We start from the raw sequence: 26,809 nt of genomic DNA, 5'->3' as shown, positions 1-26,809 counted from the left end.
TGTAATGACAAAGTTTCATTTGAGAAAAGGTGTGCCAACAGGGACTTCTATTATGGGCTTGCTTCTTATGAAAGGCAAAAGGATTTTATCTGTTCAAATGTACATGAGAAAAACACAAAAACATATTTAGACGATGATGGGAACAAAGTTGAAAAGAAAAAGCAAGTAATGAGGATATATTCTATGGAAGTAAATAATCACAGAGTTCGTGTGTGCAAAAAGTTCTTTTTGAAAACATTAAGCATAAGTGAAGCAACTGTAGCACATGCTCTTACAAAAAAGATGTCTGGACATTTTCAAGGAAGGGACGAACGTGGAAGACATAGAGCTCCGAATAAAACTTGTGAATCAAAACTGCAAGAGATCAGAAATCACATAGAATCATTTCCAACCATGGAAAGTCATTATGTTAGAAAGTCTACCAACAGGCAGTTTCTTGCACCAAACTTAAATATCAAGAAAATGTATGAAGAATATGTTTCAAAATGTAAAGAAAATCAGTCAGAAGCCGCGAATTAGCCAATATATAGAAAAGTTTTTAATAACGAATACAACCTGTCATTTCATGTTCCAAAAAAAGACCAGTGTACTTTGTGTAACAAGTATGAAAATGCAAAAACAGATGGAACATTGGATGAAAAACTAGAAGAGTACAAACTGCATCAAGAAAGAAAGAAAGTGGTTAGAGAACAAAAACAGAAAGATAACCATATTGCAAGACAGGATAGCAAAGTTAAAACTTGCACATTTGGTTTACGGTCAGTCTTGTATACGCCATGTTTCCTTGTCAGCTTGATGTACTATATGAGAAAACTTTGTTGTTATAATCTCTCCATCTATAGTGCAGGTAACAAAAAAGCAACATGTTACCTATGGTCAGAAACAGATGGAAAACGAGGATCAAATGTGATATCAACATGTTTGAATCTGTACCTTTCGAGTTTGGAGTCACCAGTAGAGCATGTAATACTATACTCAGATGCATGTGCTGGGCAAAATAAAAATCAGATAGTTGCAACCTGCCTCCTTAATTCTGTCACAACAATACCAGGATTGAAAATCACTGACCACAAGTTTTTGGAGACTGGACATACGCATATGGAATGTGACTCCATGCACTCGGCAATTGAATTTGCTAAGTCCAAGACAAAAATCTTTGTTCCAAGTCAATGGGAAACAGTTATATCAATGGCCAGGAGGAAAAGCCCTTACAATGTTTAAGTTTAAAATTCTATGACTTCAAAGATTTCAAATCAGCAAGAACAAAAGCAAATTCTAAGACTGAAAGTGGCAAAAAGCCAAGATGGAAACAAATGAAATGGATGCGTTTTATAAAGTCTGAGACAGAGATGTGCTATTTCAAGTACAATTTTGATGAAGCTGAAGAATTCCAGAAAGTAAAGCTTCTTGGAACGAAGCGTCCAAATGAGACCATTCAACCTTTATATAAAGGGAAGCTCCCAATATCAAGTGCAAAGAAAAAGGACTTAATGTCTTCGTGCAAGCAAAGTGTAATTCCTATGGAATTCCATGATTACTACAAAGGATTATCTGCTAGCCAGGGTGTTAAGGAACGTCTGCCTGAACCAGATAGACAGGAAACGGATGATGATATTGACATGGACTAAGAACAGTATATGCTTATACTATGACTGGAACCAAGTACAATATACTTTCACAAGTACCTTTATACACTAAGGTACTTAACAGTACTTCATGTCAGTGCAGTCTTAAAATATTTACAAAACAGCAATAGCTCTTGTGTTGTAGATAATTACCTTGTTCTATTAACGGCTACAAACTCTTTTTATAACAGAAATATTTTATAGCAGAAGTATTTTTGTGGGTGCAGAGCCATCCGTGTTTTAATGAACTATGAAAAGGAAGCATGTATTACTTTTGAGGAGATGTATATCGTCACCTAAACGCAACAAAGTCGTATCTTATTATAAATTTATAGTAAGATACGACTTTGTTGCGTTGAGGTGACGATATGTTACAGTTTTTCTACATGGTTACATTTTTAATAACGGGCGATAGCAACAAGTATGATAAAAGATATTTTTGTGTAATGACTACGATTTGCAAGAAGTATGATATAATATAAATTTATAATGACTACTGACTGCATAATGTACGAATGCAATAGTGTCTTTTAAATGACTACTTACTGGGTGAATAATAAGGTATTCAATAGATGCCATTTATTATGTAAATCATATTACTTAACATTTATTATGTAACTCATATTACTTTTTGACGAGACCTACATGTTTATTATTACTAGTAATGGCACCAAGTATGATAAAAGATATTTCTGTGTAATGACTACAGAGTGCAACTACTGACTGCATCATGTACTAATGCGATAATATCTTTTAAATTACTACTTACTGGGTGAATACCATAAGATTTTCAGTATATACCATAGGCGTAAACTACTCGTGTATGTTACTTTATGTTAGATTTAAGTTCTGTGACACGTAATAAACTGTAAAAATGCATATTTACCTAATATGATGATTTCAAGTATAATGGTCTGAAATCAATCGTGAAATATTTACAGATTTGTTTGAAGGATCAAAATAAAGTATCATTAAAGTCTTTTTTTTTTCAAGTTACTATGTTTTAGATCAAACTTTTTTGAATCAAAATAAATATGTATTACAACCAAAACACCGCACGCCAAGTTACTCTGTTCTGTCCGATAATCTGTGATTTTTTTAAAACAAACTGCATTGCCATATCAGTGTATACATAAATACTATTATACAGCACAATGGAAATGCGTGTTATGTCATCTTTTTGTTAAAACCAAACTATGGCTTTGGTATATGCAATAGACTGGCCCCCAGTTTGCAAACAATATTCGCAAAAAATGTAAAGCTATAGTATGTTATGGCTATATACTAGGTTCTGGCATATTTTTCTTTATCAGATTTTCAGAAATCATGAATGCCAAAAACACGCATCTTTAGCTGAAATATTTTGGCTGGAGAGGCGCAGAAAGAAAGTTATATCTGCTTAAAGCCAAAACATATTATCTGAAAATGAGGTGTTTTGCCTGTAAGAAAATGCTGATAAAACTCCAAAGTTATAATGCCAAAACAAAATTGTCGAAATTTGTCCTAAGTTTAAGAGCAAATGAGTAGAAACATTTCCTAATTTCTAAAGAATGTGATTTGCCACCAAAGTACTAATAATGGTACAAAAATAAACATTTTTATACGTTTGAGGAAGTTTTTTCAAGTTCCTGAAAAATTTCAAAAAAGTCAGATACCAGGGTCTGGTTTTCAACAGACGATATGTGGTCCAAATTTGAATGTTGTAGTTATTGACAAGAACATTTTAAAAGCTTTTCCCTATATAAGTCTATAATGAACCATGTGACCCCCGGGGCGGGGCCATTTTTGACCCTAGGGGGATAATTTGAACAAACTTGGTAGAGAACCACTAGATGATGCTACATTACCAGTATCAAAGCCTTAGGCTTTGTGGTTTGGACAAGAAGATTTTCAAAGTTTTTCCCTATATAAGTCTATATAAACCATATGACCCCCAGGGCGGGGCCATATTTGACCCTAGGGGTATAATTTGAACAATCTTAGTTGAAGACCACTAGATGATGTCACATACAAAATATCAAAGCCCTAGGCCCTGTGGTTTTGGACAAGAGGTTATTCAAAGTTTTTCCCTATATAAGTCTATATAAACCATGTGACCCCCAGGGCGGGGCCATATTTGACCCCAGAGAAATAATTTGAATCATCTTGGTAGAGGACCACTAGATGATGCTTCAAACCAAATATCAAAACCCTAGGCTCTGTGGTTTTGGACAAGAAGGTTTTCAAAGTTTTTCCCTATATAAATCTATGTAAAATATAGAAATAAACAAAGGGCCATAACTTACTCATAAATAGTTGAACCAGTCTGATTTTCAGGGGGACACAACTAGGGTACCAATACATCATTCTGACAAAGTTTGGTCAAAATCCCCCCAGTAGTTTCTGAGGAGATGCGATAACGAGAAATTGTTAACGGACGGACGGACCACGGACGCAGTGTGATTTTAATAGCCCACCATCTGATGATGGTGGGCTAAAAATTGATTGCAAACTGTGGTCTCTATCGGGTTCACAAGAAATTGTGAATGGACGACGGGCGATCACAAAAGCTCACCTTGTTACTACGTGACAGGTGAGCTAAAAAGAATGTTTTATAAATGAATACAGGCTACTGCTCAATAAATCAGATTATTTTTATTTCTATTTATAAACTGATGAAAATGTTTGAATAGATCTCCAGAAGTGCCCCTTTAACCTATCCTACATGAAAGAAAAACTAGAATGTGTCTTCAAGACACAGGGTGTGCCCCCACTGGTACATTTGTCACAAATAAGGGGCAATAATCCAAATGTTTGCAGTCTTAATGGGGTATAGCCTCAACAAACATTTTATATAAAGGATTCATTATTCTAGGCCATATACTTTTTGAGCTATGAGCATCACAAACAAAAAATCCACTATTTTGGCTATTTCAAGGGCCATAACTCTGTAATTAGTGCTAAAATCTCAAGAAGAATGCCAAGTGTGCAAGGTTACATCATGATAAAGACACATGCAAGGTTTCATGAATTTATATCCAGGTGCTAGACGCATCACAAGGTGAAAATGTACATTATTTACTATTTCAGGGACAATAACTCTGGAAAAAGTGGACGGAGGCAGACGAAAAATAGCAGGTGCGCAAATTCATATCATGATAAAGACTCATGCAAGGTATCATCAATTTATATGAAATGCTTTTTGAGCTAAGCACATCACAAGATGAAAATGTGCATTTTTGACTATTTCAGGGACAATAACTCTTGTAATAGGGGGCGGAAGCAGATGCAAAATAGGAGATGCGCAAGTTCATATCATGATAAAGACTCATGAAAAGTTTTATCTATTTATATGAAATATTTTTTGAGCTAGGTGCATCACAAGGTGAAAATGTGCATTTCTGACTATCTCAGGGGCCATGTTTATATCATGAAAAAGACTCATGCAAGGTTTCATCAATTTATATGAAATGCTTTTTGAGCTAAGCATATCATAAGGTGAAAATCTGCATTTCTGACTATTTCAGGGGCCATAACTCTAGAAATAGGGGGTGGAGCCAGACGAAAATTGAAGGTGCCCAAGTTGATATCATGATACAGACTCGTACAAGGTTTCATCAATTTATATCAAATACCTTTTGAGCTAGGCATGTCACAAACTTTTTTCGAACAGATGCACGGACAAGACCAAACCTATATGCCCCCTCCACTCAGTGATGGGGACACAAAATAAGAGCTGTCAGTGGACAGCGCGCTCGACTATTCTCAGTGCTTGATAGTATAATATAAGCAATGAGTAAAACTTTAACATTACAATAAGCATATTCTAAGTCGAAAAGGGGCCATAATTCAGTCAAAATGCTTGATAGAGTCGCCTTCTCATTTTTACAGACTGAGGTCATGATGGTATACAAGTATGCAAAATATGAAAGCAATATCTCAATGGACTTTGCAAATATTTGGGGTGGTACGCAAACTTTAACATTTATTTTAATTTGAAAAGGGGTTATAATTCAGTCAAAATGCTTGATACAGTTGCCTCCTCCTTTTTACAGTCTGGGGTCATGATGGTAAACAAGTATGCAAAATATGAAAGCAATATCTCAATTGACTTTGAAAACATTTGGGGTGGTACGCAAACTTTAACATTTATTCTAAGTCGAAAAGGGGCCATAATTCAGTCAAAATGCATGATTGAGTTGCCTCCTCCTTTATACAGACTGAGGTCATGATGGTAAACAAGTATGCAAAATATGAAAGCAACATCTCAATGGACTTTGAAAATATTTGGGGTGGTACGCAAACTTTAACATTTGAGTGACGCTCAAGCCAACGCCGGGGCGAGTAGGATAGCTCCCCTATTCTTCGAATAGTCGAGCTAAAAACAATGGTTTGACTGTTTCCCGATTTCTCAATAAGACTCAGTACAAGACTTCCCTTTTTTGACAACTATTATACAAATGAAATACTCTTCAAACCAACTGGAATACGAGTGATGTAAATTGTCTCCCCTTTCACTTCTTTCCTCTTATTTAGGCCTATGGACAACAGTTTATTGAAATGGGAAAAAGAGTGAAATTCTGTATGCGGCACATCTCCAGTAAACTCAAAACAACAACTATCTGTAATATGCATCGGTGTGTGAAAGATTAATTCATTTCCGTTGGCACTAAATCTGAGATTTCCTTCCCAGTTATTGCATTTAAAAGTAACACGTCGTATTTCCGGAACAAATTTACCAGTCAAAGATTTAACTCGAACAATAGTTCTTCCGTGATTTAATGGTGGCAAACCTTTAGTACGTCGAAACCGTAAACAAAATTCCTGGAACATATCATTAACATTGGCTGTATATTTAGAGACATCTAAAGTGGTAACTTTGCCCATTCTCTTACGACTCGTAAATTTATTTAATGGTGAGGAACCATTTGTTGCAAAATACTGATATAGCATTATCTGATCTGTGCTTGTAAGGATTTCACTGGGAGTTACAATAGTAGCAAATTTTTCCACTGACATCACAGGAAAACGAATGTTGTACAAAGCGTCCCCAAGTGTTTCCCGTAGAGTTTCTGCGGAAGGGTCCTTGTTGTCGAGTTTACATTTATTTCTGGCCCATTTCACACATGCAGAGAATATATTCTCCTCATCTTCTGACAGTTTGTCACTTTTCAAAAGACTGACTAGTGTATTGTGGGATAAATCAAGGAAACTTGTAGACAGGAATACATCTGAAGCATTTTCAAGGATAAAATCAAAACATTTCTGTTGTAACGACTTCATATCATAGAATATGGCCTGCTCGTGAACTTCACACACATTATCAGCATCAATGTGATCTTCAAGAAATGCAGAACATTTCTCTATGAGCCCCTGAAGACAATATTTCTTGGCTGCGTACAAACAGCTCAGAACATTATTTCCATTCAATTCTGCACTGTCGGAATATATAAACCTGAAAAAAACAAACAACATGTAAATCAAATGAAAAAGCTACAAAACTTCAAAGCAGTGCACAACTTCTATGGACAACACTATCTGTTAACAAAAATGTCACCAAATATCATAATAGAAAACATAATATATCATCGAATGACCAGTTTTCAAACCCTAAGGAATTTGGGGAAATTACTTACAATTAATGAATTTTACAAGATATGATAAAATTGTTACCAAGTCAGGTGATGACTTGGACATTTAACAAGAGCTGTCAGTGGACACCGCGCTCGACTTTTCTAAGTGCTTGATAGTATAACATAAGCTATGAGTAAAACTTTAACATTACAATAAGCATATTCTAAGTCAAAAAGGGGCCATAATTCAGTCAAAATGCTTGATAGAGTTGCCTCCTCCTTTTTACAGACTGGGGTCATGATGGTAATCAAGTATGCAAAATATGAAAGCAATACCTCAATGGACTTTGAAAATATTTGGGGTGGTACGCAAACTTTAACATTATTCTAAGTCAAAAAGGGGCCATGATTCAGTCAAAATGCTTGATAGAGTTGCCTCCTCCTTTTTACAGTCTGGGGTCATGATGGTTAACAAGTATGCAAAATATGAAAGCAATATCTCAATGGGCTTCGAAAATATTTGGGGTGGTACGCAAACTTTAACATTATTCTAGGTCGAAAAGGGGCCATAATTCAGTCAAAATGCTTGATAGAGTTGCCTACTCCTTTTTACAGACTGGGCTCATGATGGTAAACAAGAAAGCAAAATATGAAAGCAATATCTCAATGGACTTTGAAAATATTTGGGGTGGTACGCAAACTTTAACATTATTCTAGGTCGAAAAGGGGCCATAATTCAGTCAAAATGCTTGATAGAGTTGCCTCCTCCTTTTTACAGACTGGGCTCATGATGGTAAACAAGAAAGCAAAATATGAAAGCAATATCTCAATGGACTTTGAAAATATTGGGGTGGCACGCAAACTTTAGCATTTGTGTGACGCTCACGCCGACGCCAGGACAAGTAGGATTATTAAGCTCCCCTATTCTTTGAATAGTCAAGCTAAAAATGATTAATTAATTGATAAATATATCTTTAGAAATAAATAACAAATTTCCAACAGATGTATTTTCAATATTGCGAGAGATTAAATAACCAGTTTTCAAACCACCTGCAAAAATGCATGTAATAATTGTTATAATGACGTAAGATCCTTTGAAGTTTCTGAACTTTTAAAGTTGAGGCAGATTTTAATATTCATCACTTTTTTGTCTTTTTCGCAAAGCCAGATAAAATATGGAATGACAGGAAAATTAATAATAAAATCAAAATTACAATACTATTTACAAGATTTTATTCAAATTTTGTGTCCACTAAACTGGATTTATAAAGCATTTTTCAGTCGCATTATTCACATTTTGTTTTCAAATTCTACTGCATTCATATAAGCCAAACAACACATTTAAACGAAATTGTACAAATACATTTTTGATAATGTCACATACCTGTAACTTATATATGACTTTGAAGAGCAGACAGTAAGTAATTTCCTCCAAGATATATTGCTTTACATTAAACAAAAGTTATATGCTATGGATATAATATTATATCAGCATGCGAAAAGTAATAGTGAAAAACACCATTTTTGCACATCCCCTTGAACTTAATTAAATAAAATATTTGTTAATTTTGACAGCTGTAGCAGGTACCTTATATACCAAGTACCTGCAAGTGCTAGTATTGCTATCTTTCACAATCTGAAGGTAAAATAAACAGTGTACAAGTTTTGGGTTTGAAAACAGGTGGGGTTTGAAAACAGGTATGTTGACGATACTACTAACTCGATATTTTTCGTGTCAGTTTTGTATTGCAACTTCACAGATTTTATAATCAAGAACTGGCACTTCATAGCTAATTACTTGGAGACTGTGGCTGCCTATACCGTAGACTTCGTAATTTTTTGGTGACTTTGTTTTCTGTGTTATTTGCAAATAAGCATTGACCAACATAAGGCAAAATGTTTTGTTTATACAGTCATATTGGTCTTAACTTTTTTATCTTAACTTTTTTTTATATTCACATTGTCAAGAAATGGTTATGCTGGGGCTTTATTCAACTGAATCCTACCTCAGACTAGAGAATAGACAAACCAACCTTAGAACAATTTTCAAGGCGTCTGGTTTGATATCTTCAATGAGAACTGTACTTCCACGCTCTGCCAGAGGTCCATAGAACATGGCTTCAAAAACAGAACTGCGCATGCTCAAGACAAGTTTATGTGCAGGAAGCTTCACATTTTGGTCGTCCTTGAAGGTAAAACTTATGTCAGACAGCTGCTCAGACAGACAAAGCTGATCCAGACATTGTCCAGCAGTCTTCGAATCCCTCCAGTCCACACTAAAAAATTCATTCTCACTATATATATATAAAACACATAAACATAAACCTAACAACACCCCAAAATAAAGAAGTGTGCCTTTAAATTTTAAGCGGGGAGCAATGCAGAAACCAATGGAAATGTCAAACTGAGTATAACTTAAGTCTGAGCAATTTACAATGTCATGAATGTGTTAATTCAAAATTTTAAATAACCAAAAATCACCCAGTACATGAAATAATCACTTAATTGGATCTGAGCTTAAATACATGGTACTTGTGTCTGTAGGAAACCACCTAGTACATGAACTAATTACTTAATTGGATCTGAGCTTAAATATTTGGTACTGGTGTCTGTAGGAAACCACCTAGTACATGAACTAATTACTTAATTGGATCTGAGCTTAAATATTTGGTACTGGTGTCTGTAGGAAACCACCTAGTACATGAACTAATTACTTAATTGGATCTGAGCTTAAATATTTGGTACTGGTGTCTGTAGGAAACCACCTAGTACATGAACTAATTACTTAATTGGTTCTGAGCTTAAATATTTGGTACTGGTGTCTGTAGGAAACCACCTAGTACATGAACTAATTACTTAATTGGTTCTGAGCTTAAATATTTGGTACTGATGTGTTTAAAGAAATATAAAAGCTAAATTCACAAAAAATTAAGGAGTCCTAGATAGCACAGTGGTTAGCCTTTCACAAGTCGAAGGTCATTGGTTCAAAACCCACAAGACACTGGACTCTAAAATAACTGATAGTCTTCCGGATGTGACCATAAATCTGGATCTAATAGAATGTGCTTTTCATCCTGCACGTAAAACAATGGGGATACAATTCTGCTGTGACTTGCACAGACAAACCTCAAAAAAAGCTATTCAAGGACTTTTCAAGTACCTTTTTTACTTTTTTATTTATAATGAATATTTTCAAGAAATCTTGAATCATGAAATATAGTCCTGGCAACTTTTATCAACTACTCGCAAAATAGTGTTACAACATTTGGAAGGAGTTTTCAAGAACTAGCACCAAATTCAATTACTCTAATACCTCTTTCTATTTTCATCCTCAATTAACTTTTCTTCAGTCTGTTCTGTCTTTGCAAATTTAGTCCTGCTTGTTCTCCTTCTTGACATCTTTATACAGAAACACCAGGACTCCTGTAGATCTGCAAAATAAAAATTCATACTTTTCTAAACCTTTAAACCCGAAAGTCCACCAGTTTTATTCAATAGGGAGAGCACAGATCCACAGAAATAGGGTTTGAGTTTGATCTGCAGTAGCGGCATATGTTCTCCATGACACAAGTATCACACATGCTGCCCCTTCCACTGCTATCAGTAATTAACGCTGCATCAGTTTCTTTTTTCCTCAAATCTTTAACTGACGATGCAGTTTTCCCCATTTTACCGGAACCAGTACCATCCCAAAGTCTGAAAAAAATACCTGAATATAAGATGTCATTTAATGTTTATCTATTTCCCACCTACCAATATCTTTAAACAAGAGCACCGCCTTGCGGGCGCAGACGTTCATCTGTTTTTTCTGTCTCTGTATAATAGAAATATTGTCCTACCCATGAATTTCTAAGTCCAAAAGGGGACATATTTCTTGCAAAAAGCAATGTAGAGTTACGGTACTTGTTGTGCAGAGTCAGCTTTTAATGGCTAATAACTGCTCTGAGTTTTAAAGCAATAGCTTTGACAGTTAAGGAGAAAAGTTGACCTAAATGCAAAACTTAACCAAGAAATCTGATATTTTCTATGTCCAAAAGGGAACATAAACATAAAACTTAACCAAGAAATCTGATATATATAAGTCCAAAAGGGGCCATAATTCTTGCAACAAGAGGGTCATGATGACCCTGGATCACTCACCTGAGTAATATGAGCTACATGTTTCAAATGTCAAACAGATGATTTTTAGAAAAAAATTTGAAGATTTTCCGATGTACAATCAAGTAATCCCTGGGGCGGGGCCAATTTTACCCCGGGGGGTCATGATTTGAACAAAGTTTGTAGAAGTCTACTAGGCAATATTACATATCAAATATCCAAGATCTAGGCCTTCTGGTTTATTTTTAGCAAATTTATGAAGATTTCCCTATGTACAATCAAGTACATAGGGAAATGGGGGTCATGATTTGAACAAATTTTGTAGAGGTTCACTAAGCAATGCTATATGTCAAATATCTAAGCTCTAGGCCTTCTGGTTTATTTTTAGAAAATTGTGAAGATTTTTCTATGTACAATAAAGTAACCCCATGGGGCGGGGTCAATTTGACCCCGGGGGTCATGATCTGAACAAATTTTGTAGAAATCTACTAAGCAATGCTACATGTCAAATATCTAAGATCTTAGGCCTTCTGGTTTATTTTTAGAAGTTTTTTGAAGATTTTCCTATGTAAAATCAAGTGACCCCTGGGGCGGGTCAATTTTGACCCCGGGGGTCATGATTTGAACAAATTTTGTAGAGGTCCACTAGGCAATGCTACATGTCAAATATCTAAGCTCTAGGCCTTCTGGTTTATTTTTAGAAAATTTTTGAAGATTTTCCTATGTAAATTCAAGTGACCCCTGGGGCGGGGTCAATTTTGATCCCGGGGGTCATGATTTGAACAAATTTTGTAGAGGTCCACTAGGCAATGCTTTCTGTGAAATATCTAAGCTCTAGGCCTTCCGGTTTTGTTTTTTTTTTAAATTGAAGATTTTCCTACAGAAATCTATGTAAAATCAAGAGACCCCTGGGGCGAGGTCTATTTTGACCCCGGGGTCATGATTTGAACAACTTTAGTAGAGGTTCACTAGGCAATGCTACATGTCAAATATCTAAGCTCTAGGGCTTCTGGTTTTTGAGAAGAAGATTTTTTAAGATTTTCCTATGTAAAATCAAGTGACCCCTGGGGCGGGGTCAGTTTTGACCCCGGGGTCATGATTTGAACAAATTTGGTAGAGGTCTACTAGGCAATACTTCACACCAAATATCTAAGTTCTAGGGCTTCTGGTTTTTGAGGAGAAGATTTTTAAAGTTTTTCCTTTCGGTTGCCATGGCAACCAGAGTTCTGCATGGAATTCGATTCTTTGAATAATTTTGAAAGGAGTCCACCCATGGATCATTCCTGTGAAGTTTGGTGAAATTCTGCCCAGTGGTTTTCAAGAAGATTTTTTTACAAATTGTTGACGCACGATGGACGACGCACGACGGACGACAGACATCAAACGGTCACAATAGCAAAAGTTACAAAAAATAAGCTATTTATAATAACGTAAAAGGGAAGTAATTAAAAAGAAAATTATTGTAAGTGAACAAAAGAAGGATCTGCCAAATAATTCTGTTGACATAAATGAAATTTCAGATCAGTATCTTCATTAGTTACTGAGATATACCCATTTTAATTTGAAATAAAGGGAGGTAATTTGACATAAAATCAGTCCATAGTTATCTACCCTGATTGGCTCAGTCCAACTAATGACAATAATGAAATTTCAAATAAGTCCTGTAAGTACTTACTGATATAAATCCATTTTGACTACAATCAGGGGAGGTAATCAGATATAAAATAACACTGGAACCTACGATTGGATCTGATTTGTCATGGAATCCAAGATTTATTGTTGTTGAAGATATTTTGGAAGTTTGTATCAAATAAAACCATAAATGAAGTCTCTATATGGCTGCAAAAGCCAAAATGGCCAATTTTGGACCTTTAAGGGGCCATAACTCTGGAACCCATGATGGAATCTGGCCAGTTCAAGAAAGGAAACAAGATCTTGTGGTGATACAAGTTGTGTGCAAGTTTGGTTAAAATCAATCATAAATGAAGTTGCTATTGTGCAGACAAGGTCAAAAATAGCTAATTTTGGCCCTTTCAGGGGCCATAACTCTGGAACCCATTATGGATCTGGCCGGTTCAACAAGAAACTGAGATCTTATGGCAACACAAGTTTTGTGCAAGTTTGATTAAATTCCAATCATAAATGAAGCTGCTATTGTGCAGACAAGGTCAAAATAGCTAATTCTGGCCCTTTCAGGGGCCATAACTCTGGAACCCATAATGGAATCTAGCCAGTTCAAGAAAGGAACCAAGATCTTATAGTGATACAAGTTGTGCGCAAGTTTGGTTAAAATCAAATCATAAATGAAGCTGCTATTGTGCAGACAAGGTCAAAATAGCTAATTCTGGCCCTTTCAGGGGCCATAACTCTGGAACCCATAAAGGGATCTGGCCAGTTCAAGAAAAGGAACCAAGATCTTATGGTGATACAAGTTGTGTGCAAGTTTGGTTAAAATAAAATCATAAATGAAACCTCTATCGTGCAGACAAGAAATTGTTGACGGACTGGCGGACGCACAGACGACCGACGACGGACGAAGGGTGATCACAAAAGCTCACCTTGTCACTATGTGACAGGTGAGCTAAAAAAAAAAAAAAAAAAAAATCTAAGTCCACACAAAATCCGCACCAGTAGAGATAGGTCAAAATACACCTCAAAATTGGATGTAACATGCATGTTGTACTACAGAAAAGTGGTCTTGATTTTTTTCCCTACAAACAGTAATAAAGTTACAAATATAAGCTATTTATAGTAACAACAAAGGGAAGTAATTCTAGGATTTTGCGCATGACACTCCGTCGCATAATGATGAACAATTGTGCCAAGTTACATCAAAATCCCTCTATGCATCAAAAAGAAATGCTCCAGACAAAGTCATTCTTGTATCGACCTTTTGACCTCTAAAGGTGCCCTTGACCTTAGACCTAGGGACCTTGTTCTTGGTATGGACACTCCGTCTCATGGTGGTGAACATTTGTGCCAAGTTACATCAAAATCCCTCCCATGCATGAAGAAGAAATGTTCCGGACAAAGTTGTCATTCTTGTACCCTTTTGGGACCTCTAAGTGTGACCATGACCTTAGATCAGGGACTGGTTCTTGCACATGACACTCCGTCTCATAATGGTGAACAATTGTGCTAAGTTACATCAAAATCCCCCCATGCAAGAAGAAGAAATGCTCCGGACAAAGTCATTTTTGAATTTGACCTTTTACCTTAAGTGTGACCTTGACCTTTGCGATAGGAACCTGGGGTTTGCGCATGACACTCCGTCTCACTGAGGTTAACATTCATACCAAATATAAACAAGATTGCTCCATGCATGTCAAAGTTATGGTCCGGACAAACAAATCCGGACGGACGCATGCACATACACAGAACAGACATTTGGACAACTATGTCTTCGCTTCTGCAAGCGGGCTCGACAAAAATCAGCCAATGTTTTATTTGATTATTGTGTTATGAATTATTTTTTAGAAAAAATTACTATCAACAATTTTATGTAAACAGTGGTACTACTGGCAGTTTACTATATTTAAGGGGGAATGGTACTTTGTCAAAATTTAAGATCTGCTAATAGTCGTATATACCAAAATAAACTTGAAGATATTTCAAATTTGTATCATCATCTTTTAGAGCGATAAACATGCGTATGACGTTACCATGACGGCGCAAACATGACCCGTTTTCGCGCTTTTTATGTCCGTTAATGGTAGCACTAAAATGGTATAAAACTCGATACTACAAACGTATTGTTGGCGTCAATGCATTAGATTATATATCAAACGACAGAATAAAGCAATTTCTTAGTGATCATTAACATGAAAAGGTATTTTCTATCCGAATTTTCGAAGGAGGTGCGAAAACAGACTTTTGGTTGTTTAAGAAAATTCAGGAAGAAAATCGCTTCTGATCCATTTTGCAAAACAAGAGGACCATGATGGTCCTGAATCGCTCACCTATCCCCACATGACCCAGTGTTGAACTGAGTATGACGTCATTATTTCTATTATTTGACATAGTGACCTAGTTTTTGAGCACATGTGACCTAGATATCATCAAGATAAAAAATTCTGACCAATTTTCATGAAGATCCATTGAAAAATATGGCCTCTAGAGAGGTCACAAGGTTTTTCTTGACCTACTTTTAAACTTGACCTAGATATCATCAAGGTGAACATTCTCACCAATTTTCATGAAGATCTCGTGAAAAATATGGCCTCTAGAGAGGTCACAAGGTTTTTCTATTTTTCGACCTACTGACCTAGTTTTTGACCGCACATGACCCAGTTACAAACCTGACCTAGATATCATCAAGCTGAACATTCTCACCAATTTTCATGAAGATCCGTTGAGAAATATGGCCTCTAGAGAGGTCACAAGGTTTTTTCTATTTTTAGACCTACTGACCTAGTTTTTAACCCCACGTGACCCAGTTTCGAACTTGACTTAGATATCATCAAGGTGAACATTCTGACCAATAATCATGAAGATCTCATGAAAAATATGGCCTCTAGAGAGGTCACAAGGTTTTTCTATTTTTAGATCTACTGACCTAGTTTTTAACCCCACGTGACCCAGTTTCAAATCTGACCTAGATATCTTCAAGGTAAACATCCTGACCAATTTTCATGAAGATCCATTGAAAAATATGGCCTCTAGAGAGGTCACAAGGTTTTCCTATTTTTAGACCTACTGACCTAGTTTTTGACCGCACGTGACCCAGTTTCGAACTTGACCTAGATATCATCAAGGTGAACATTCTGACCAATTTTCATGAAGATCCATTGAGAAATATGGCCTCTAGAGAGGTCAAAAGGTTTTTCTATTTTTAGATCTACTGACCTAGTTTTTGACCCCACATGACCCAGTTTCGAACTTGACCTAGATATCATCAAGGTGAACATTCTGACCAATATTCATGAAGATCTCATGATAAATATGGCCTCTAGAGAGGTCACAAGGTTTTTCTATTTTTAGATCTACTGACCTAGTTTTTAACCCCACGTGACCCAGTTTCGAATTTGACCTAGATATCATCAAGGTGAACATTCTGACCAATTTTCATGAAGATCCATTGAGAAATATGGCCTCTAGAGAGGTCACAAGGTTTTTCTATTTTTAGACCTAATGACCTAGTTTTTGACCCTACGTGACCCAGTTTCGAACTTGACCTAGATATCATCAAGGTAAACATTCTGACCAATATTCATGAAGATCTCATGAAAAATATGGCCTCTAGAGAGGTCACAAGGTTTTTCTATTTTTAGACCTACTGACCTAGTTTTTGAACCCACGTGACCCAGTTTCGAACTTGACCTAGATATCATCAAGATGAACATTCTGACCAATTTTCATGAAGCTCTTATGAAATATATGGCCTCTAGAGAGGTCACAAGGTTTTTCTATTTTTAGATCTACTGACCTAGTTTTTGATGGCACGTGACCCAGTTTCGAACTTGACCTAGATATCATCAAGATGAACATTCTGACCAACTTTCATAAAGATCCTGTGAAAAATGTGACCTCTAGAGTGGTCACAAGCAAAAGTTTACGGACGCACGGATGGACGACGGACGACGGACACCGCGCGATCACAAAAGCTCACCTTGTCACTTTGTGACAGGTGAGCTAAAAATGGCCCGTGGATTTTTTGCCAAATTTTTGTATGTAAAAATTCATTATGTTGTTAATGGCTGTGCCAAAATAGAAAAAAGTTCACCGAAGCGTTTTTCTAGTACAACCGTTTGAATTAGAGCATTGTGACGCAATAAACAACGTCGCTTAAGACATGACGTAAGCACGTGAATATTTACATTATTAGCCTTATTTTTACACCAATGGCTGCAAAGATGGTGCTCTCCATACATATGTGGAACTATGCTTTCTAGCGCCTGTCTTAATTCAGCTTCTCCTTTTTGTTTGTTTTGATTGACAGCGTATGTGAAATTTTTAATGAATGATGATTTCACTTTTTCGGTTAATGATGGACAGGCTCGACTAATCTTTTCAAGTTTATTTCCTACGATCTGTTTTTGTATGTGCTGGATCTGAAAATTTTACAATGTCAGAATTAATTTTCTCCCTTGTTTATTTCGTTGCTGCAGAGTCATCGTCCTCTATAATATGTTTGTACATCAGTCCAGAATTGCTTGCATCTTTATGCAGTTGAGCACGAATATCGGGCTCCATAGCTTTTACAGAATTGCTCCATTTTTGGCATTTGTGAAGTTGACCATTTAATTGTTTTCGTGTAAAATTTGATAAGTTTTCAAAACAGTTATTGTTACTTTCAAACATTACATATGTTGCAACAATATTTGTTACTTATTTATAAACTTGAACCCATATAATAAAACAGTTATTGACTGTTAAGCCATCGGATATGATGTGATTATTCACCAGAAGAGGGCATTATTGACCTCTTCCAGTGAATACCATAGCATATCCAATGGCTCAAGGGTCATAATAATATAATTTTCAAAACGAAATTTAACATAAATAATTGACAGAAAACTCAATAAAAATATTGCTCTTTTTCACTCTAACTTTTAGAAAATTATTGTATTTATATAGCAGTCATAGATAATTATCTTCAACCGGGTGTGTTAAATTTGCATATATGTTATTTTTGTATGTGTATTTATTTTATGTAATAAGTTGCTTTGAAACAAACATAATATTTTGATGGCAAATTTTTATTTATAGATAGATTTATTGATAATATTTTTTAGTTACTAATATTTACGAGATTATCCCATTTTTGTTTTCATGCAAAAAATAATAGCCAAGGGAGACAAACAGATACTGATTAATTAAGTACGGTTGTTTATATACATTCTTATACAGAAACACAACCTAAGTATAGATTTGGTACCAGCATCGTGTTGACTTGTCAGGAAAATATCAGTAGCGCGGTACGGTGACCTCGGAAAAGGGCGCATAACATGCGAGATTGTCGGCTTATATGGAAATTCCAAATGAATTCATATTATTGTTTGTTTTGATTGATAGAATCCTGTTTTACGGTCCTTTCAGTATTTCAGTTATGTCAGGCAGGTAGACAAGCTTACTGCCGCTCATTGGCTGTTTTTTGATTAAAAATATAAGCATTCTTAATTTATTAAGACTTATTATACAGCCATTCTATTCAAACTTATTCTTTCTAAAAAAAACGTGTAAAATAAAAGCTCAGTAATAATCCAGGATCGGGAACGGATTTAGCATCTTTTTGAGTGATCGTTCTCTAGTGTATACTGCTAGTTTCTATTTGGACCAACATTGCAAACTTTAATATATTTTTATTGAATTTTAGGAAAGACAATATTGTGAACCACACCATGAAACAAACGGCATCTGGACGAACATTCATCATTCTATATCGTTATGTTGTCATGTAAACGGAAGGGGCACCTGTCCGTGATGGCATGTTTAAAATTCATAATTTAGTCATTTCTATTCAGGCTTTTTTCCCCGTCCTGTGCAACAAATAACAGAAATATTTAAATGAAATGAGCCGCGCCTTGTGAAAACCAACATACGGTGGCTTTGCAGTCTGGTCAGGATCCATGCTGTTTCGCTAACGGTTTCTTAAATTGCAATAGGCTTTAAAAGCGAACAACATAGATCCTGACAAGACTGCGCAAGCTGGTCTGGATCAAAGCTAGTCGCAAAGCCACTATGTTGGTTTTTTCATGGCGCGGCTCAAATAACATATGTTAAAACAGGAAGAACGGTAACCATTTATGTAAATGTTTTGACGTGTAATCTTTGCAAACACTACACGGCGTAATCTTAAAATTCATACGTAACATTCGAATTTTAAAATTCCGTTGTACTGCTTGCAAAAGAAAAATAGCATATATATATATAAACTTGTCAACTTTTAGGACTGCCTACGTGGTCTGATTCACTGAGATATCTCACTGATGGCGGACTGTAGGTTCGAGCCCCGCTACCGAATATGGCTCTTTATGTGAGAACACTTGGTAGTTTGTGTCGGAGGTTAGGGGTTTAGTACTGGTCATTCCCAGGAACAATGTTTAAGGAAACTACCAGCCATACTGTAGAAACGAGCGTAAAAACTTGATTCAGAAAATTAATCAACTTTTTTTTGACAGTCTTATTACTGTAGTACTTACTTAAATTCTATAAATCTGCCTTTAATTGTATCATTAATACAATTTAAAAGAAATTCACATTCGGATAGAAAATGTGCGGAAATGTTTGTATTTTAATATCCCATGCTTACCTAATGCAGCTGCAACGTTTATTAAATAGGGGTTCGTAAAATGCCATAGCATTTTAGATATTTAAAATGTAGTACACTATATAGACCTACTTAGTTTCGGAAAATAGGTTTTTTCGTAAAGTCTTTGTTTGAGTTTAACGCCATTTTTTCAACAGTTTTTCAGTCATATAACGGCGGGCTGTTAACCTAACCAGTTTTCCTGGATTCTGTACCAGTACAGACCTGTTCTCCGCAAGTAACCGCCAACTTCCCCACATGAATCAGAGGTGGAGGACTAATGATATCAGACACAGTGTCGCTCATCAAATAGTCACGGAGAACATACGCCCCGTCCGAGGACCGAACTAGCGATCCCGAGATCCCTAGACCAACGCTCTTACCTACTGAGCTAAGCGGACGGGCTTCAGTAAAGTCTTTTTCCGCATATTTTGCAAACCATTGTCAAATACATTACCAAATATGCATAATCGACGATTCTTCTATTTTGCTTTTCTCCATTTTATTATCACTACCGACACTCCCTTTCTTCAAAAACTTAACTTTTTTAGCCTTCTGAATGTCCGTATTTTTCGTGACTTATTTTAGAGAGCAGCTGAGTTTGAAAAAGGTGCATAAAGTGGCTATTGAAATGAACATTAAGAAACTTCTAGTAATTTAAAAGATACGCACTTTTCAATGAAAATATTTTGGAATACTGCATGTTATGAAATGTGTAATATTTTTACGATTAGATTGAAACATTTAATTCATGTCTCATAACTGCTTGTTTATAGGTTTCCAGGTAGAATTATGACAAGCCATTTAAAATAAACACATGTAACGTTACATAACGATTACATGTCTTTTAACAACACTACAGTAGACAAGTTCAAACGGTTTTACTACAAAAACGCTTCGGTGAACTTTTTTCTATTTTGGCATAGATATTAACAACCTAATGAATTTTCACATACAAAAATTTGGCAAAAATTCCACGGGCCAATTTTTTGCAAAATGGATCAGAATCGATTTTTTCCTGAATGTTCTTAAACAACCAAATGTTGTTTTCGAACCTCCTTCGAAAATTCAGATAGAAAATACCTGTTCATGTTAATAATCACTAAGAAATTGCTTTATTCTGTCGTTTGAAACATAATCTAATGCATTGACGCCAACAATACGCTTGTAGTATCGAGTTTTATACTATTTTAGTGCTACCATTAACGGACGTAAAAAGCGCGAAAACGGGTCATGTTTGCGACGTCATGGTAACGTCATACGCATGTTTATTGCTCTAAAAGATAATGATATCAATTGGAAATATCTTCAAGTTTATTTTGGTATATAAGACAATCAGCAAATCTTAAATTTTGACAAAGTACCATTCCCCCTTAAAGGTGTGCTGCAGCAATATTAAAAACTTTAATTTAAAAAAGCTGTAATGTTACGGTTAATTAAAGTGGTAAAATTTGCTCCTTTGAAAATGTTTTAGGAAATTGATAGATTTTGGTGTTAATCACTTGTTACACACTTTCATCTGTTAATTAATAAATTTACTTATTGGCAAATGTTATATCAAATTAAACAAGTAATCCCGATGTTGATGTTTCATTATTTAGAAATCATTTTTCTAAAATTCTAAATACACCTGTTGAAAGTAGTTTTATTTCAGATAATGTACAAATAATAAACGAAAGGGATCGATATGTTGATATTGATTGTTTAGATAAGCCTTTTGATGTACAAGAAGTAAGCAAAACCATATCTTCTTTAAGTAGGAATAAAACTCCAGGATGTGATCTTGTTGTTGCAGATTTTTTTATAGATGCCAATCAATTTATAACACCATATTTGGTTAAATTTTTTAATAAAATTTATCATGATGGAGTATATCCCATATCATGGACAAAAGGAATAATTGTACCACTACATAAAAAGGGGGATAAATCTGATCCTTCTAATTACAGAGGAATATCACTGATAAGTACTATGGCCAAGATTTTTTCTTTGTTATTAAGAAACAGATTGAATAAATGGTGGGAACACCAAAATGCTTTTACTGATGTGCAATTTGGTTTTCGAAATAACAGAAGTACTCCTGATTGTGTTTTTATTCTTCATAGTATTATACAAAAGATTATTTCTATGAATAGATCGTTGTACTGTGCTTTTATAGATTATGAAAAGGCGTTCGATACAGCTAATAGGAATGCCCTGTGGTTTAAATTATTTGAAATAGGTATCAGTAGTAAAATGGTTAGAATGCTTCAGTCAATATACAAACATGTATCAGCTTGTGTTAAAGTTTTTTCAAATGTTTCAGATTTTTTCGAGGTTTCGCTTGGCTTAAAACAAGGGGAACCACTCTCGCCAAGACTTTTTATACTCTTCGTAAATGATGTCACAGCAAACCTTGATTTTAACTCATTAACAGATTACGACTTGCAACAGCTTTCTATTTATTTGTTGATGTTTGCAGACGATATGGTACTATTTACTACCGACCAGAAGAGTCTCCAGGCACAGCTAGATAGCTTGTATATTTACTCTGTTAAATGGGGACTTAAGATAAATATTGATAAAATGAAAATATGTATTTTTAGAAAAAGAAGACAGAATACTGATTTTCAATGGTACAATAATGATACACCAGTGGAAACTGTGAACTCTTTCTGCTATCTGGGTGTGAAATTTTATTGTAATGGAGCTTTATCTGAAGCTATTAAGGCACTGTCTGATCAAGCACTTAAAACTGTTAATGGTCTATATTCACTATTTTCTAGGTTAAAATTTGATGTTAAGACTAAATTGACACTCTTTGATCGTATGGTTGAACCAATTTTATTATATTGTGCTGAAGTATGGGGCGTATATGATACAAGTTGCTTATACCACAGTCACACATACGGCGCAAATAGCTACGTCGAGCTACGGATAGAAACGTAGTAACCCGTATCGATCCGTACCTGAGCTGTACAAATTGGTACGAATTGATACGGCTTACTACATTAAGGTACGTCTCAGGTACATTTCAATACGGGTCGATACGGATTACTACGTTTTTATCCGTGGCTAGACGTAGCTTTCCGCGCCGTAGGTGTGACTGGGGTATAAGATAGAATACATATGAAATTTTGTAAAAGGATACTCAGTGTAAAAATGCAAACCCCAAATATGGTTGGGGGAACTTGGAAGGTATCCTCTCTCAATACTGTGCAAAGAGAGAGTTCTGAAATATTGGTTAAAGCTTGTAAATAATCCAGATTCTATCATGACTGATATTTTTAGAGACCAATGTAACAATGTCAGTTCTCCTCGATGTACAAACTGGCCCAAATATGTTAAAACTCTTTTAGAACAATTAGGATATGGATATTTATGGAACCATATAGCACCAAATATTAACTATTTTCCAATGCTACAAAAACGGTTAAGAGACCAGTTTATACAGGAATGGCATGGTAGTATTACATACATGCCAAAACTAGAATATTATTCAAGATTTAAAACGCTGCTTATGTTTGAACCATATCTCACAAATGTTGATAATGATAACTTAAGAAAATTACTCAGTTGTTTTAGAATGTCTTTACATTACTTAGCTATTGAAACTGGAAGGTATAGTGGTATAGCTAGGGATCAAAGAATATGTCAAAATTGTAATTTAAATGTTATAGAATCTGAGTATCATGTGTTACTGACTTGTCCTAAATATAAAAACTTACGTTCAAAATATTTGCCAAAAACATCGTGGCCAAATCTGAAAATGTTTGACAATTTGTTGTCATCTGCTAAGAAAAAAGTCCAATGGAATATATGTAAAAATTTGAAGGAAATTTATTTGTTAAGGGTTTGAAATCTTGATTACAAATTATTTATACACATGATTTAAAAGAACTGTATACTGTTCATTAGCCAAAGGCATATATATATGTCGATTATGCTAATAAATGTTGTTGTTGTTGTTGTTGTTGTAATAAATAACTTTGCCAATAAAAAATGTTTTTTTAAATCAAATTTTTTTGCTGACAACTATTTGTTGCACCTTAATTAATTAGAGAAGAATATAATGGTTTGTTCTTATTCTATTAAAAGAATTGTGATAGTTATATTTAATAACAATTTGCTTAGATATAAAATGGAGAAAATGTAATGTAATATTATCACGAAAAAGCTATTATATTTTGCCAAACTCTATAAAAAGGATAATAAAAAGATGGCTTGAAGTAAAATGATATAGACATGTATATTTAATTGTCCTTATTATAGTTTTTCTTTATAAAAGTTATGCTTCTGACACCTCTCACCTGGGTCAATAAATTTTTTGAATTTTTTTTTTTTTTTGATGTTTGAGTAAAGGGGATTATTATCATATTGACGGGATTTTGACTACCCCATCATTTTTGCCAAGGGGTTTTTGACTATCCATTGAGGGGATTATGAACACCTTCTTATTTCTGCTGAGGGGTTTTTGACCACCATGTCATTTTTCAGCCAAGGGGGTTTTGACTGAGGGGATTTTGAGCGTCTCCCTGACTGATCCTCCATTTTTTGGTCCTTCAAAGTTTTGACGTTTAGATTGCCCGTCAAAAATATAAAACAAACGTCAAATTATTTTGACTACCCCAGAGGTAAGGGGTAGACATCTGATAGTTTAGGATCAAAGGTCGAAGTTAGTCTAACCAGTTCCGGACGAATAAGTTTGCTGTCTAGGGAACAGATCCTGATTCTCTAGCCACTGCCTTTGTCAAAATAATTCCATGTTCAGATTGTTTCATTTGAATTTACCTAGTGTATTGCTAAAAAATAAGCATTTAAACCCTTAAACAGGTCTAGGAAAGTGGTATATTTACAGATAATCTGTAAATTTACAGATAATCTATAAATTTACAGATTTTTCGATCTATAAATTTACTTGTAAAATGTTAGAAAACTGCTAAAATCATACTTGGACTCAAAATCGCAGCTTGAAATTAATTGATTTACTTATGGTACGCATTAATAAAGGTCAATTGTAACTTTCAGTCATTTCTGTTGACACTGATTTTTTGGAAAATACCAATAACTCAAAGTCAATAAAAATGGCTGAAACTCACAAATGACATTAATTTATGCATACTGTAAATAAACCAATTAATTTCAAGCTGCGGTTTTGGGAATAAATGCAATTTCATGAGTTTTCATACACTCAATCTGTAAATTAACAGATCGAAAAATCTGTAAATTTATAGATTATTTGTAAATTTACAGATAATCTGTAAATATATACCACTTTCCTAGACCTGTTAAATCGGCAGCGATGAAAACTTTCTCCACTATTTTGGTCTTTCGAGTGTTAGACGCGAGTGGAGATATTGCCCCGGGCCATATGAAATTAACTCAATCGTCAAGTTAGTAACCTCGACCTTTGATCAGGTCCCAGAAAAGTCACAAATTAGCTATATAGCTAAATCTAGCTATATAGCTAAATCTAGCTATACATAGCTAGAAATAGCTATAAAACCAATAACAATTGTTTAACATATGTGTATATTAAATGTAAAATAATTACTATCCCATTCAAATGGTTTATGAGACAGAAGACAATCACAAATAAGGCGTAAAAAAAAAATTGTTTGTTTCCGGTATCCCGACCTACCCTAAATATTTGGCCCGACCCAAAATGTTTTTATGGCCTTGGAGAATAATTTTTTCAACTTTTTGACAAAAAGTTGCCAAACTGTACTTTTTATGCTTAAAACATGGTCAGTGATGTTAGAAATCAACTTCCTGATGTTCTAAAGGCATAACCCCCCTATTTGTATTCATTTTTTGACAAAAAAATAATTTCCGAAGAGTCTCCTTTAATAAAAATAAATTCCAAAAAAAAAAAAATTTTCCGACCTACCTACCCTAATTTTTTTGAGCATGTTACCGGAAACAAAGAATTTTTTTTTTAGGCCTAATGGAGATATATGCTGTTTCGGTTTCAATACATGTTGCGAATTTCTGCGGTTAGTCATTTATAAATTTGTCTTATACTACGATGATTATAACAAGTGAAAAATTCAGTGAAGATTTATCGCAAAATACTGCCACAGTTATTGAAAATGTGACTACAAAGATCTTGGACTTGTGTTATTGTCTTTCATCTTATAAACCTTTTGGACGTAATTATAATTATGACCATTTTGCATCTTGTTTTCACATATTTTGCATTATTGTTATTGGTTTTATAGCTATTTCTAGCTATATATAGCTAGATTTAGCTATATAGCTAATTTGTGACTTTTCTGGGACCTGTTGATCCTAAACCAAGGAAGTATAACTCTTTGCCTAAACTTAGTCTATCAGATGTCGACCCCTTACGAAGACCAACCCTTACGGCTTAAGTATGATGTTATCTGGGGCAGAAGAAAACATTGTGAAACTGAGCAACTTGCAATAAAACTTTTACCTAAATTTGCAACTTTGGTGTGCCAAACAATTTGCAAACTGTTCACGCAGATACGTTACAAATGGCGGTGTAAAATAAAAGGGACGTTACTCTTATACTATAGATGAGCGCCACTATTATAATCCTACCTACTGGATACATGTACGTTTTGTTTGTTTGTTTGTTTTGGGTTTAACGCCGTTTTTCAACAGTATTTCAGTCATGTAACGGCGGGCAGTTAACCTAACCAGTTTTCCTGGATTCTGTACCAGTACAAACCTGTTCTCCGCAAGTAACTGCCAACTTCCCCACATGAATCAGAGGTGGAGGACTAATGATTTCAGACACAATGTCGTTTATCAAATAGTCACGGAGAACACGCGCCCCGCCCGAGGATCGAACTCGCGACCCCGCGATCCGTAGACCGACGCTCTTACCTACTGAGCTAAGCGGTACATGTACGCGTACATGTACGCGTACTAAACACAATATCACGGGTGGTAAACGCGCAATCCAATTCCCACTGGGAATACGCTAAAAATGGGTTGCGCGACTTCCGGTGCTGGAGTTGCGCATTAATATATACAAAATCGAGGTAGGTGGGTTTTTGTTTTTGTAAATAATGACACATTTACGAATGTTTTCGAAAAAAGCAAAATGCTGTTCGACACAAAAATGAATAAAGATCATATGTGTGAAATACCAACTTATTAATTTAAGAATCAGCTCTGTTATCACGAAAACTCTGCTGGCTAGAACAGTCAAAAAGCATGAAATCATGAAAAATGCCAATTTTCTAACTCTTGTGCCTTCTCATGTTCTGGAAATGTGACGCTTGTAATGATCAAACACGTGTAAAACAGTCATGAATATTACATACACTTGAATG

At 35.1% G+C, this 26,809-nt stretch overlaps 1 protein-coding gene across 1 annotated transcript; it reads right to left on the bottom strand.

Annotated features, from left to right (window-relative positions):
• Positions 1–3,309: 3,309 nt before the first annotated feature.
• Positions 3,310–26,024, bottom strand: LOC123534296 (BTB/POZ domain-containing protein 6-B-like). Its single transcript, XM_045316468.2, has 4 exons — positions 25,942–26,024; positions 10,491–10,608; positions 9,211–9,453; positions 3,310–7,059 (listed from the first exon to the last, which is right to left on the bottom strand). The coding sequence occupies exons 2-4, from the start codon at positions 10,574–10,576 to the stop codon at positions 6,057–6,059; spliced, it is 1,332 nt and encodes a 443-aa protein (XP_045172403.2). The 5' UTR covers positions 10,577–10,608; positions 25,942–26,024; the 3' UTR covers positions 3,310–6,056.
• Positions 26,025–26,809: the final 785 nt, after the last annotated feature.

Source organism: Mercenaria mercenaria, chromosome 12 (genome assembly GCF_021730395.1).
Source record: "Mercenaria mercenaria strain notata chromosome 12, MADL_Memer_1, whole genome shotgun sequence".
Taxonomy (NCBI): Eukaryota; Metazoa; Mollusca; class Bivalvia; order Venerida; family Veneridae; genus Mercenaria; species Mercenaria mercenaria.
This window is presented reverse-complemented; position numbering and strand designations above follow the sequence as displayed.

Excerpts from the sequence above, each read along its gene's own strand:
- LOC123534296 (XM_045316468.2), bottom strand. The coding sequence starts at position 10,576 with ATGTCAAGAAGGAGAACAAGCAGGACTAAATTTGCAAAGACAGAACAG. Across the intron at positions 9,454-10,490 it reads GAGGATGAAAATAGAAAGAG|TGTGGACTGGAGGGATTCGA; the intron begins GTATTAGAGTAA and ends TGAATTTTTTAG. Across the intron at positions 7,060-9,210 it reads GCCTTGAAAATTGTTCTAAG|GTTTATATATTCCGACAGTG; the intron begins GTTGGTTTGTCT and ends TGTTTTTTTCAG.